General features: G+C 38.3%; 1 protein-coding gene across 1 annotated transcript in view; it reads left to right on the forward strand.

Annotated features, from left to right (window-relative positions):
* The window catches only part of tgfb2 (transforming growth factor, beta 2), a 44,848-nt gene extending 36,091 nt beyond the window's left edge, over window positions 1–8,757 (forward strand). Inside the window, exons 4-7 of the mRNA XM_081388865.1 lie at window positions 162–272; window positions 1,842–2,010; window positions 5,987–6,140; window positions 6,314–8,757. Of these exons, the coding sequence (XP_081244991.1) occupies window positions 162–272; window positions 1,842–2,010; window positions 5,987–6,140; window positions 6,314–6,472 (593 nt within the window). The 3' untranslated portion in view covers window positions 6,473–8,757. The remainder of the gene's footprint in view (window positions 1–161; window positions 273–1,841; window positions 2,011–5,986; window positions 6,141–6,313) is intronic.
* The last annotated feature ends 6,043 nt before the right edge of the window (window positions 8,758–14,800 follow it).

Below are 14,800 nucleotides of genomic sequence, written 5' to 3' on the forward strand. Positions count from 1 at the left end.
GGTTGTGATGAATGCTGGAGCTGAGAGACAGCAGTGACGGTGTGTGACTCCTGAGGGATCATGGGAGTGGGCTCACATCAGATGAGCTCATTTATCTGCTGTAGATTATCTGACCTTGCTGTGCAAGTGTTTTATTTTTCTCTGTTTTTCTCTCCCACCAGACAGAAACAATGGATTCAAGATCAGCCTGCACTGTCCCTGCTGCACATTTGTGCCGTCAAATAATTACATCATCCCCAACAAGAGCGAGGAGCTGGAGACACGCTTTGCAGGTGGCTTTGGGTGGGGGTGCGTGTGTGTGTGTGTGTGTGTGTGTGTGTGTGTGTGTGTGTGTGTGTGTGTGTGTGTGTGTGTGTGTGTGTGTGTGTGTGTGTGTGTGTGTGTGTGTGTGTGTGTGTGTGTGTGTGTGTGTGTGTGTGTGTGTGTGTGTGTGTGTGTGTGTGTGTGTGTGTGAAAGAAAAATGGAAATAAATGTTTGTCAGAAAGAAGTGGGTCTGATTGAGGCCCAAATCCCCCCGAATAAATTAGAGGCAAAAGGGTGCTTAAAAAGTCCACTACCAGTCCAAAGTCTGGACACACCTAGTCATTCTAGATTATGCCTATTTGTCACATTTTAGAATAATAATCATAGTCATCAAAACTATGAAACAACACAACTGAAGACATGGGAATTATGTAGTGACCAAAAAATGTGACACAAAAGAAAACTAGCTTATATTTGAACTTCTTTAAAGTTTCCACCCTTTGTCTAGATTCCAGATTCTAGTCAGATAATGCTTTTTTAAAAATGTATTGAACTGTGACTATCTGGTCCTATTAAAAAGTTTATGTTTTGACAGTGCTTTCAAGCAATATTTCATCAGCCCAAAAAGTTGCATTACAAATTAGTCAGATCACAGTTTAAGGGGTATTAATGCACCTGTTAATGATTATTAATATCATCTAATGTTCCTGAAATACTCCATATGTTGTGTGCATTAAAGCATACTGAAACATGTATGATTAAAAATTACACTTACAGCAGTTTTATGTTTTTTCTATGAATTTTAATTAGGCGACTCCTAGTAAAATCACTGTCGCCTCTCATGGTTAATTGTTTTGGCAATAATTTGTGCATTTGGCAAATCTGATTTGGCAGATTTGATCCAAAGCGACTTGCATTGTTTTCAAGGTACACTGAAAAAATAGTTACACTTTTATTTAAAAATATATATATACTCTTAATTTGTAAAAAAAAAAAAAAAAAAAAAAAAAATATATATATATATATATATATATATATATATATATATATATATATATATATATATATATATATATATATATGGTTTGTTAAAATCTTAAATTTTATTTTATAAGTCTGCAAAGACACAAGCCAAAAACGCACTTAAAAGCTATAACTATACAAAAGCTATAGCTATAGCATGAAAGTAGAATTTTCACTTTGGATAAAAAACATGTTATTAGTCAATGATTAATTTAGTTTACTATAGTATAAATAAAGACAACTTCAAAAGACCTTAATGGTGATGTTTTTTTGATGAATTCATCATACTAACAAATAAAATACAACAGAATTTTTTTTAAATTCCCAATAATTTGTTTCTTTAAATTTTTTCTATGGAGTGCATTAACAAAACAGGTTTAAACCAGAAACCATGACTTTAAAGTATACAAATGCACTTTAAATGAATGACTCGGTCCTTTGATCTTTTTTCAGTGTATGCAATGTTCTAGTTCATGCATTCCCTGGGAATGGAACCCATGACCTTCTCCACACCATGCTCCACAGGAATGCCCTGTATAATTTGTTAAATTTCTGTCTGATTTCTGGTTCACAGGTATAGATGACAGCTTTGTGCACGGAGGGGATCTGAAGATGTTTAAAAAGCGCCGTCACAGTGGCCAGTCTCCACACCTGCTGCTGATGTTGCTTCCATCGTACCGTCTGGAGTCCCAACACAAGAGCCACCGACAGAAGCGAGCTCTGGACGCAGCCTTTTGCTCCAGGTAGGACCTTTTCCCACAGTCTGTATCTGAACCACAACATATAGGGCCCTATTTTAACGATCTGAAACGCAAGTGTCAAAGCGCAAAGCGCAAGTAACTTTGTGGGCGGGTCTTGGCGCTGTTGCTATTTTCCCGGCGGGATAAATGACTCTTGCGCCAGGAGCAAATCTAAAATGGGTTGGTCTGAAGTAGCTTCATTATTCATAGGTGTGGTTTGGGCGTAACGTGAAATAAACCAATCAGAGCGTCATCTCACATTCCCTTTAAGAGCAGGCGCGCTTGTTCTAAAGCGGGTTCCTATTATAACGGCGGATTTGCCAGGCGCACGCCAGAAGTGGTTCACAGCCGAGGAGAGCAACGCTCTCGTCAGGGACGTTGGGGAGAAACCCACCCAAAGTAACTTTGGTTAAAAAGGCGTATGATAATTTGGGTAAATGTGTAAGCTAGATGTTTGCTTTTATAATAATCTATCTATCTATCTATCTATCTATCTATCTATCTATCTATCTATCTATCTATCTATCTATCTATCTATCTATCTATCTATCTATCTATCTATCTATCTATCTATCTATCTATCTATCTATCTATCTATCTATCTATCTATCTATCGTAATAATGTATGATTTGCAAAAATGAAAACTGCTGCTTCTGTGTAGATGAGAGAATCAAAGTGCGCGTTGTGCTCACGCTACATTGATTATGGCCAAGCATGCGCCCTTAAAATAGCATATGAATAACATGCGCAACGCGCCACTGACTTTAAACAATTTTTTCCTGGTTAGTGGCGCAATTGTTTTCTAAACCTGCAAAATAGCATGAGGGAACGTTTGCGCCGGAACACGCCTCCTTTTTTGCGCTGAACCGCCCAGGGAGCGCAAATTCATTCCCTAGTTTAGCGACGTGCTTCTGTGGAGGGAAAAACGCGCTTTGCGCGGGTGCAAAATAGGAATGATACATGCGTCGGTGTACAAAGTCAATTGCGCTGGGTGCAAGATAGGGCCCAATGTTTAAAACTGCACTTCTGGTGTCTGTATAGATCCTCATCTGTCATTAGTTAAAAACAGCCAGATGTCAGTCCAGGATTATGCAATCGATGAGCCATATATCAAAGCAGACTGGACCACCTATCAATGTGGACTGAACTTAATCAATGAACTGGAAAACTTTTCACTGTTAGATTAAAGCTAATGTGACTCGATTGTCTTTTAATAAAAATCATCTGTACTCTCTCTCGTCCAACCCATTGCTGACACGATCATATAACAATGTGCTGTTAATTTTATACTTCCTGACATATCCAAGATAACATCCAGTATTAACGAGCTGAGAAAATATCAGACATTTCTGTCCAAATCCTAAAGAGAAAAATCGACATTAAAATGAAAAAGTGGACTGATCTGATTATCAGTGTTTTAAGAAATCACAAGAAAGAAACGTGTGTTTTTTTTCCCCCTGTGTTGACAAATTTCGGAATAGAGGGTTTGGGTGGGACGTCTCCAAGGACTCATCCTTTTCCTCTTTTTTCCTTTTTTTATTTTTTTATTTTTATAGCAGCCAGTAGACATTGATCACATCACAGCTGTGAACCATTATTTGCTTCTTTCTAGTCAGTTGTGGGTTATATTAGAGGGAGGATCATTCTCATTCTAGAAAGCATTTGATTGGTCAGAAAACTGTATAGTGCAGGATGAGTCATCAATATTTTAAATGTGTATACATTAATTAGAATTGAATTTATTAGAATTATTAATTAGAATTGAATTAAATATTTTAAATATGAGGGAAGAACTAAATATTAAACTTGGTTAAGGTATTTATCTGACAAAATTATTTGGAAAAAAAAGGCAAACTTGCAGCTAAATTTGTTTAATTTCACTATGCAAAAAAAGCATAGAAAAACAAAAAGCTCACAGGAAAAAGCAAACACTGACTACACTATAATCAGTTATTAATATTTGGTTGGTTCTCTCTTGTTTTTGCATGTGTTCATCATTTCTTTGTATGACAGCATGACCAAAAATTACGTCAGCACAATTTGTCATGTTTCATTGTGTTATCACAAATAAAACAATCGACTCCAAGCACAACTATGCAATTTGCTCACAAAATCTTTAACACATTTTTAAGAATATTTGAATGAAGGGTGATGTCGTCAATTTTCCCGGCCACTACTCTACTGTACGTTGTGTGTATGAAAATGTTTATGGGTAAAAATATCAAATGTAGTATTAAAAAAACTATATTTAGAGTAGTTATATGGTTTTCTTTAAATCTAATTCCATGCTAAATTTAGGTTCAAGAACTGAAATGAAATTTAAAGGCTTCACTAGCCTCATTTTATTCTCAACTCTGAACATTTAGCATACCACTTTTGTACATGTACTACAATTGACCTTTCGCCGAGCCCCGCCCCCCTTAGTTACTGTTGCTACGTCCGACAAACAAATGGTCAAACACGACCAGCGCGACAGATTGCCACGACGGAAAAAGGTATACCCGTGCGTGTCAGTGACCTTTTTTGGAGCAATACCTCCGCGATATCCTCCAGATTGAGGCAAAAAGGGTTACAGTATGCAGTGGAGGGATATATTATAATATAAAAATACGCAATGAAGGAGACACGACTACTATCTACGTCTCTATCGAGGCTAATGCTTACCGGTGTTCATACACATCATTTGTGATTGTGATTATGGCAAAGAACAAGGAAACAAGTGTTTAAAAGCATTGTAAGACACTTACTGTTGTGTTTTTGTGTGAAAGAAAAAACTGTCTCTGAAAATAAAAGTGCTGTCAGCAATAATTTCTTATGTGTGTTTTTTCGCATAACACTATGACTAAAATTTAAAATGCTGCAAAACACATGGGAGTTATATTCCCGATGCTGTAGTTTATTTGATCAGTCACAGTATATCATTAATCAAGCTTAATTTGACTTTTCAACTACAATTAGGCAGGTGAACTGAAAGCTTTTACAATATTTTAGCTTAACGTTAGGCCTATCATTGACAAAAGTATGTGGTGCATTTTCTTCCAAAAATGATTTTCTTTCTCAAATTCATGCTTCAAGTTGACAAAGCACAATAAACGAAATCACACAATAACTGTTTAACCAGACATAGCCTTAATTTGCATCTAAATAACTTTAATTGATTGTCTTTCATAATGCACTTACCATAATATTTATTAGGGGGACAACAGATCACAAAAATCGCGGTTGAGACCATAATATTTATTAGTGGGGCAACGGATCATAAAACTCGCGGTTCAGACAATATTATGTTTTTTGAGTTACAGATAGGATACGTTAGTTTTTCAGATCAGAAAAACAAAACAAAAAAAACTTTAAGTAAGTTAACGTTAGCCATCGATACCACAGCCAGCAGACGTAAGTTATGCTTCGTAATGTTCGACACATTTAACTGGGATTGGGGCCGTCCACACTGTTTTATCCATTGTAGGCACCGCTCACGTTGTGTTTTCGGCTTTGGGAATGGAAAGAACACAACTCCTCCAGACAATCTCTCGGGGTATGTAGTGTCCGATTTACAAACGCCATGGGCGCACGCTTCACCATCACCATCTTGCTAATGTTTGTCGGACCTGCTCACATAGTAACGGTTGCTATGATGTGTGATTGGACAATGGCCGTTTTGGGGGAGGGGCCGGCGAAAGGTCAATTGCATTTGTAGAACAGAAAGCTAAATTTGCTGTGGGATTCAATGGTAGAAAATCTGTTGATGTAAAACTAGTCATGTCAACATATGCTATAGAGAAGGTTACTGCCATTATTTCTGTCAAAAATAGTTTTTTCTTTACTCATTTTAAGCTTATAGTTGATTATTTATATTTTAAAAAATATGGAGTTTTACGTGCATGTAATATCAAAGTGTAGCAAACCATTTTTCCATGCCAAACTTCTCTGGCCCTCAAGCCATTGGGTTTAACATCAGTTCTGTTTATCATACCACAGAAATGTGCAGGACAACTGCTGTTTACGCTCTCTCTACATCGACTTCAAGAAGGATCTGGGCTGGAGGTGGATCCACGAACCGAAAGGTTATAACGCCAACTTCTGTGCAGGAGCCTGTCCGTATCTGTGGAGCGCGGACACTCAACACAGCAATGTAAGACATGTTTCAGCTGCTTTTGCAACTCAGCGACTGGTTAGGACGAAAACTTATTACCTGTGTCTGGTTGGGATGAGCTGGAATGATTCTAGATGTAAAGCTACTAGGTGCTGAAGACAACAGATGAATTATAAATAGTCTGAATAACTGCATTTTATGTCCCGTTTCAGATCCTTGGCCTCTATAACACCATTAATCCAGAAGCGTCTGCGTCTCCTTGCTGTGTGTCTCAGGATCTGGAACCTCTCACAATCCTTTACTACATCGGCAAAACCCCCAAAATTGAGCAGCTCTCCAACATGATTGTCAAGTCCTGCAAGTGCAGCTAGGAACCGATTAACTCAATTTCCAAGAACACACATCCACACAAACAAACACACAATAATTTAAACCCAATCACAAACATGCTGGACAGGGTGTCAAGGTACAGCAGAGTAATTCCTACAGAATAGTTCCTACAAGAAGTACTGACCATTAAAAACTCTCCAAAACCAAGATGATACGTAAAAACACACATCTGAATGGCGTGTGGATGTGTGAGCTTGTGCTGGAAACAGCCCTGTCGGCATGTGTCACATCACCCGCTCATCACTCTATGGATGTGAGTTTGGCAAACACTGGAAGTTTGTTATAGGTGTCTATATGTGAAGCAAGCGGAAGAAAAATCCCTTGTTCCATTTATTTCAAACAAACACTTTTTTTTTTTTCATTGTTTTGTTTCCCCTAAATTCAGATATTGTTTGCTTGACTATTTGATCATATTTAAAACCCATGATATTGTTCACCAATACTGGTGAAGAGCTGGAAATTTCTGAAAAGCATTTGTCTCAAACTGTGTTGCTGCCACAAATGAACTCCATGTCTGGCGTGAATAAACTGTTTTTGCAAGGGGGTAGAGTTGGCGACTGACAGATGAAATATTTTTAAGTTAATGCACGCCTCAGAAAGACATAGTTTTACCACCTTACATGGTGTAAAAAAGGCCAAAGGCCAAGACCAACAAGTCATGTTGCTCCAAGCAGCCAAAGACGTTTTGTTCCATTGCGAACTTGTTCCATTGCGAACAGTCATTTAGGTCAGAAACATTCTCTACACAACTGCAGTCATGAATGCTTGGCCAACACATTGCAAGAAACACCATTGCACACTCTACATTCTTGCATTATTGTGGCAGCAACAAATAGATTTTCCATCAAATGTCTGTGCCATTAAGCCAAATGTTTTATCATGCAGATAGCTAGATATAAACATGTTGACAGTGCCAAGCAAGATTATCTTCAAATTGTTGTTCCAGCATGAGAGTTATTGATCTGAAAGAGAAAAGTGACTAGAAGTTTATGCAAAAAGATGGCGTTTCTGAAAAGAATGGCCATGACTTTTTGATACTCGCCACGCAGAGCTATACCAGAGCATATAGTGCCTGGTTAAACTGGAATACGGGTGGTTAGTGAATAAAACGCTGGTTTTGCGCTGAAATACGGCAACTTCGTGAATTCACCCCTTGGCCCCTTATTACAGAGTGAGTGCAGCTATGAGGTCAGCAACTCAGCAGTGTTGAAAGGAAGTGATGTCTAGTAATGAAATAGGTATGTTTACATGCACTAATTTTCATCAGTCGAATGGATCAAATCCGATTTCATATTCTAAAAGTTCCCTAAGAGTTGGAATCCAATCCACATATTCGTTTGCATTCGTGTGTATTTCATATATTCCAAACAAAACTTCACATGACTAGACTTACCCCAAGTAAAATTGACCAGTTCGGAAGAAATATTGACCAGTTCGGAAGAAATATTGACCAGTTCGGAAGAAATATTGACCAGTTCGGAAGACGTGAGAAGTCATGGCTCGCATGTAAATGTAGCTATTGATGTGAGAAGAGTTGTGTCAGTAAAGTCAGATTTTGATGAAAGGATGAAGAATGTGAGCAGACATGTAATGGACAGGTCATGTAAGTGAGAGACAGTAACCCCAGTTCATCCTTGTGAACATGTTGTGCAGAGGCCAGCTTGACAAATGCACTGCAGCAGCCGCGGACGCTGACGTCGACGTCCAAAACGTTTTCATGGAGAAATGTTTTATACACATCTCAAAGTGTCTTCCTGAATTTGTGATTTTGTTTTCTCTCAGAGAAAGTGATCATTTGTTATGAAGAATTGCACTGACTATTTTATTTCTACAATTTTTTTTTTTTATTATTATTATTATTTGTAACTATTGTTTGCTGGTTTTTTATTCGTAGTTATAGCTTCACCCACATAACATGAGCTGATGATGTGAGTAGCTTCCAAGTTGAGGTTCACCTTTTAAGTCCTTATCTTAACCAGAATTAGAGAAACTGGTGCCAGATCAGTTTAAAAGAGAAACGTTGACTCATGCCCAGGATTTTTAGGTGACACTTATTTTATTTGTATTAGGGCAAGAATGCCAGTGGATTTCCTGCAGACACAGGAAGCAGAAGGAGACACCAGCATTGTCACACTAGAGCTGTTTATTGTTATTGTTGTCTATGATGATGATGATGATGTCGATATTGTTGACCCACTATGATGTATTGTAACACATTACTGTTGTGGTGCTCTAGTGGTAAATAAATTATTTAAGTGACAAGGGATGGCATGTGTGCTCTTGTGTGTATTATATTTTTTTCTTAAATTGTCTTGTCAGAGAGTTAAATACAGAAAATAAAACTTTTTTTTATATATATATATATATATATATATATACTGTATTCAAACAATCTTTATGGTCTCCAAAAAATAAGTTTTATTTTCTTTAACAATCCTCTGCTAACATAAACAGACGACATTACACTGCCTTATGACAAAAACCCTAAACATTTAATCTTCATTTATTCAATTTGTTTATTTATCTTGCATACTGTGTGGGCAAATCGACATAAACTACAGTACAAACACTTGAGATTATTCTGACGATGCTCTGATACTGTATTTCCTCCCAATGGCCCTTAAACTCTGGAGGCCTGCCAGGCTCATTAGCCGAGAGTTTGTGGTTCCTTATTTAGGAGTGGGACTCGAGCAGCAGAAAGCTCTGGAGACTGTCAATCTGGAATTAGGTTTGGATGGATTATGACTCAACATTCTACAGATAAATGCTCTGCAAACGGATGATGTCAGACATATAGGCTGTGTGAAAATTGCTGGTTTTTACCAAGTTCTTGGGACTGGCGTTTTCAGTCGGATGCCATCTTGGTACTTCACAAGAGTCTCATAATTAAACACAGCAGTGCAAACTCTGACATAGGACACAATTATAAAAATTAGTTTGCAAAATTTATTCCACTGTGTGTGGGCATATTTCTGGGTAAAAATACTGATAATAAGTCAGATTATTTGTAAAGATCTATATATATCTAATCGAATCTTTTCTAATTACCTGCTCTTAAAAAAAAAAAAAAAAAAAATCCTGGGTTTTCTCAATGGATATAAGATATGATTTCATGTCTTACCTTATGGATTACTTTTAAGAAATACAAACTTGTGGTTTATTTAGAAAGTGTTTGACTTTTTAGAAAACCTCGATGGTAACTCTTATTGACTTGATAGACAGAGTATAAACAATTATAGAGGTTAATTGTCACACAATGGGTTGCAAACATGTAAATAAAGGATTTATTTACAAGCACTAATTTCTTTAATTAGTGAATTCAATTTAAAAATAATTGCTTTAATTTTAAAAAGCAGAATACACTCAATTACACTTTTCAAGAAATCTGGGAATAAAAACAGAAAACTTAACAACCACAGTATAGACAAGATTGAACAACTGAAAATCAGGGCTATATATACAAACTAAAACCAATCAAAAGCAAGAAACAGGCATTACAACTTTAATTAAACAATTAACAACTATGGCAACAAATGAAAACAAGGAAACAGAACATCTCTGTGTTATGTATATAACCCAGTTCCCATGGAGAGCCTTCCAGGAGAGACACCAGGTCTGCAAACCATACTCATACATGCCTGCCGGAATGCGGCTACCAGAATCAACCGCAACTCTTTCTGACAGACCCTCACCAAAACTCCCGGGAGCAGAGCAGTCGGAGGAAAGGCATCCATAGCATCCAATCCCAGAGTAGCTGGAGGATGGAGAGAGAACCAAAGTGGACAGTGGGGTGACTTCTTTGAGGTAAACAAGTCCACTTCTGCCTGGCCAAACTTCTGCAATATGGGCTCCACTGTTTAAGGGTGGAGTTGCCAATCCCCCGGCCTCAGCCCCTGCCTCGACAGGTCGTCTGCTCCCAAAATAGAGGTGTCCCGGGATGTAAACTACCCTCAGGGAGAACAGTTTGCAGGATCTGCTGTAACAGCCTGAACAGGGAGAGGACCGAGACGCTGAAAACATGAGTCTCGTCCGCTTCCAAACGAACTCTGGTGCGGTTCGACTGAAATATGAACTCTACAGCCTGAACAGGGGGCACAAAAAAGGCAAGCAAATTAGCTTAGCTATGATATCAGTTATTGATATATTTTAAATATCTACTTATTACTAGGCTTATTATTACTAGGCTTATTATACATGTGCATTGACGTTTTAAAATGTATCTAATATAATACCTGAATTGAATTAAATGTTTTGGATACCAGCATTAAATTATTGTTTTTAATATTATTTTACTGACTCGAAGTTGGCACTGTGCATATAAAAAACCTGGTGGTTTATATAGATGACTACACACTTGTCCTTCCACACCAACACATGATAACACCAGAGATCTGCTTATTGGCGCGGGAGACAAATGTGTTGCATTGTGGAGTCTGTGTCGAGTTCTCTGAGCAGGTCAGCCTGGTAAGCCTGTAACACCGCCATGGTGTGCAGGGACCCACCAGTCTGACCTGCTGCCTTATAAGTCTTGCCAACTAAAGACGATGTAACTCTACAGTCTTGCCCTCAAAGCCGGCCTCTTTAACGACAAAGCAGATGCGGGAGAGAGATAGCCCGCAAGCATCTTTTCTACCTCAGGCATAGACTTATGTACAGTGAACCCAGATGACAACTGCCCGCTGGTCGAACTCGACTCATAAACCTCCCTCTATGTCTAGTTCCTTGAATCTAGACCCCCCTGAGAGCAGAGCGAGCTTCCAACTCCTGGGTGGGACCCACGGAGTCTGTAGATAAAGCGAGAGAAAGGGCAGCGCCCGTCTCACGCTCCTGTAACAGCGCCATCTGTGAGCTCCATGATCGAAGTCGACGCGCTGCATCGGCAGATGTGGGACACGAACCATGGGTGCAGATATAAAATTCCCTTTATCATCAAAGAGGGCGAGGCAGGAGTGGAGCTTCCTGACTGTAAAACACTCTCAGTGAGGGCAATCAGCTCCCTCGAGAGCACATACCTTGTGTCCGTCGGCCCCGGGAATAGAGCGGGGGGCACTGTGAAACACGTCTCCTAAACTTAGACAGTTTTTCTGGTAGCACTTTACAATAAGGTTCATTAGTTAACATTAGTTAATGTATAAATAACTAACATGAACTTACCATGAGCAATCCATTTGTTACTGTATTTGTTCATCTTTATACAGCTGTTCATTGTTAGTTCACAATGCATTAACTAACATTAACAAGATTTTAATAAAGTATTAGTAAATGTTGAAATTAACATTAACAAAGATTAATAAATGCTGTATACGTGCAGTTCATTATTAGTTCATGTTAACTAATGTGGCTAACTAATGTTAACTAGCAAACCTTATTGTAAAGGTCAATAGCTTGGCATGTACTACTTTTGGCCGGTCATTTACACGACAACAGCGTTTTGAGGACCTGAAAATGCAAACTTGAAATCGGGATTCAAAGTGCAAGATTTGGAAAACTATATAATTGTCTTCACCATGTAAACTACAAAAACACGAATTTGTGAAAACTGTGACGCCATGTGGACGTATTATGTGTTCAGTCTATAGGCGCATAGTGTTTCTTTACAAAGTTACATCGCCAACTACTGACCTGGCAGCAGAATGCAGCGTTTTTAGTCGTTTTCGCGGACACATGTGAACGGGCATCATTTTGACAACATTGTCGCCTGTACGCGAAAAAAAAGCAGTTTTTAGTAAATTTTTAAAGCTGCATTACATAATGACAAATTCATAAAACAATCAGTCCTTCAAGTCCCATTACAGTCCCAGTTTAAGGTCCTTTTCTAACCCTTTTCCACTTTCAACTACAGATTAATGATGGCAAAAGGTTTGGGACAAGCTGTTTTTGCTGATTATTTTCAATAAATGCCCTTCCTAGATTGGGGGGGGGGGGGTATTTTTGGTTCTGAAAGTCAACATGTTTTATACTACAATGAAGTTTTTTCAAAAGATCAAGGACATATCGATTCCTCATGCAATAAATTGTGTTTGCTAATAAGCTGACTTTCACTCATCCCAACAGGGTGTGCAAACACAGAACTAGCTCGGCTATGGCTTTGTGTTTGTTTTGGACTCTCACATGAATCTTTAGTCCAAGGTCCCTTTCTTTAAATGTGGCTTAATCAGTTAGCTGGATTTTTCAAGATAACCTGGCATAAAGAAGCATAAACCAAGATTTTCCATTCTTTTGAAGCAAACTTAAATTGACCAAGCTAAATAAGTAGGCCAAAAAACATACTTTATGCTAGGATGCAAATGGAGATAGAAATGGTTCGCTGACAATGTGCAAGTGCACGGTGCTGTTGTACAGACGTTATTAAAGGCCACAAATCTAATTTCTCAATTCTTTCAAATGTATGTGCTATTAAACTAGGTAGTTTTTATTCAGGTAGCTAGATATAAATGTGTTGACAACTTGCTCAGCAGGATTCTCTTCAAACTGTTTCTCCATGCAAACCCAAAAGGGAGCTCAGTTGTATTTGAATGTGCACTTTTAGTCTGCTTCAAATCTTAAAAGTATATTTTTTAAAAAACTGTACTTGCAGATAATATTAATGAAATAAAAGGCCACTTAAGTGTACTTAGAGTACACTTTCATGATGTGTTTTTGAACACATTTTAGTGCACTTTATAATCATGTCAAATTAAAAGTTTTACCATCCAGTACATTTTAAATCGTTACGTTTCAACAATGCTTTGTCATGCTTAAAAGTGCACTATTGCATTGACTATAATCACATGTAAAGTACTTGATTATAATTTTAACTGCATTTTGTTGTATGAAATTCCATTTAAAGTTAATATATAAATATGTACTTAAGTCATACTTAAGTGATACTTAAGTGGGTAAAAAAGCACTCTAAATTTCAGCTAATTGGATTTTATATACATTTACATTTAATTGTAAATAACGCAATTAATTGTAAACTCTTTTTAAAAGTATGCTAAAGTGTACTTATTTTCCACACGGGAATATAGTTGATAATACACAAATGACTGGCATATTACTTTATAAATTGAACTATGCACAGGTTCATAATTTTACTTTGTTCTCACACTCTCTTGTAGAAAACAAAAACACTTTTTGCTTTTATCACTTCTCAGTTTCTCTCATCGACTACTTACTCTCTGCTTTCATCAAGTGTTCACGTGTGCACACACACACACACACACACACACATACACACATACAGCTCTTGTAATGCAGTAGGAGAGGTTCGAGGTGAAAAGGTCTCCGGTCCCTTGAGATCTGAATGTTTTGGGGATTCAGTGATTCAGGCACAGCTGGCTGCACACAACAATATGAAATTAGTGAGAAGCATTTGCAGCTGTGATGTCAGCACTAAACCATGCAGGGACCCCATTAGCACACAGAGGAATTTTGGGACTACTTGTCAAAGGCTGTTTGTGTGTCCATTCATGCAGAGAGAAAAAAAGAATAGGAAAGCAACGTTCCTCTTGTCTCAAATGTTTGTATGAAAAATGCAAAGAATTCCTTTGATGCCGTTTTGACATCTGTCTCTAGTGCTCTTGGCCTGTCTCATGTGTGTCAACACTAATTGCCCTGCAGACAGAGGCTTGTATTGCATCTGTAATTACACAGGAAAGCCTGTTCCTTTGAGCTGTGGATTAGTAACTCTTTGTGTTAGCATTGAAAAGGGGCACGAAGGCAGTCCGGGTGAAGCATCACACAGAATCCGAGTACAAAGTGTTCCTCCACTCAACCCTTCCCTTGAGTTTGACAGGCGTCTTGGAGATGTCATGATAGAGAGAGATCTGTGGATATTCAATCCCTGCAGCGCCGGTCTGCCTGGCGACGGGGCCAGACTCTGGACCCCCGTTACCCTCGCACAACATATACGGTCATATCGAATACAGCCTAAAGCGTGGGAGGAATGAGGACAAACACAGTTGAAGAAGGGTGAGGATGTATTTATAGCACATACTCGAGGCTAAGTGAGGAGATGGGGTGGTCTGTATCAATCCCTCTGGGAAAAAAGGTGATGTGCTGTAGTCATTAGTCCAATTTTCACAAAGCCGGTGCTCAGTTGGGAACTGTTGCATGCATTTCCACTTCAGAAAAAGCCGTCATGAGCCAGAAAAACTGGCTCTGCAATAGAAAATGCTTTAGATGCTCCTGAACACTCGTGCTAAAATCTCTTTATTCCAAACTTGTATGCATTTCTTTGTTTTGTGGAATTGAAACTATATTGAAGAATGTCTCAGAGTCAGGGTGAGGTTGTTGGGGTTTTTTTGTTGTCCAATGGGCAAAATTTT

Source organism: Scardinius erythrophthalmus (genome assembly GCF_964197995.2).
Source record: "Scardinius erythrophthalmus genome assembly, chromosome: 16".
NCBI classification, from domain to species: domain Eukaryota; kingdom Metazoa; phylum Chordata; class Actinopteri; order Cypriniformes; family Leuciscidae; genus Scardinius; species Scardinius erythrophthalmus.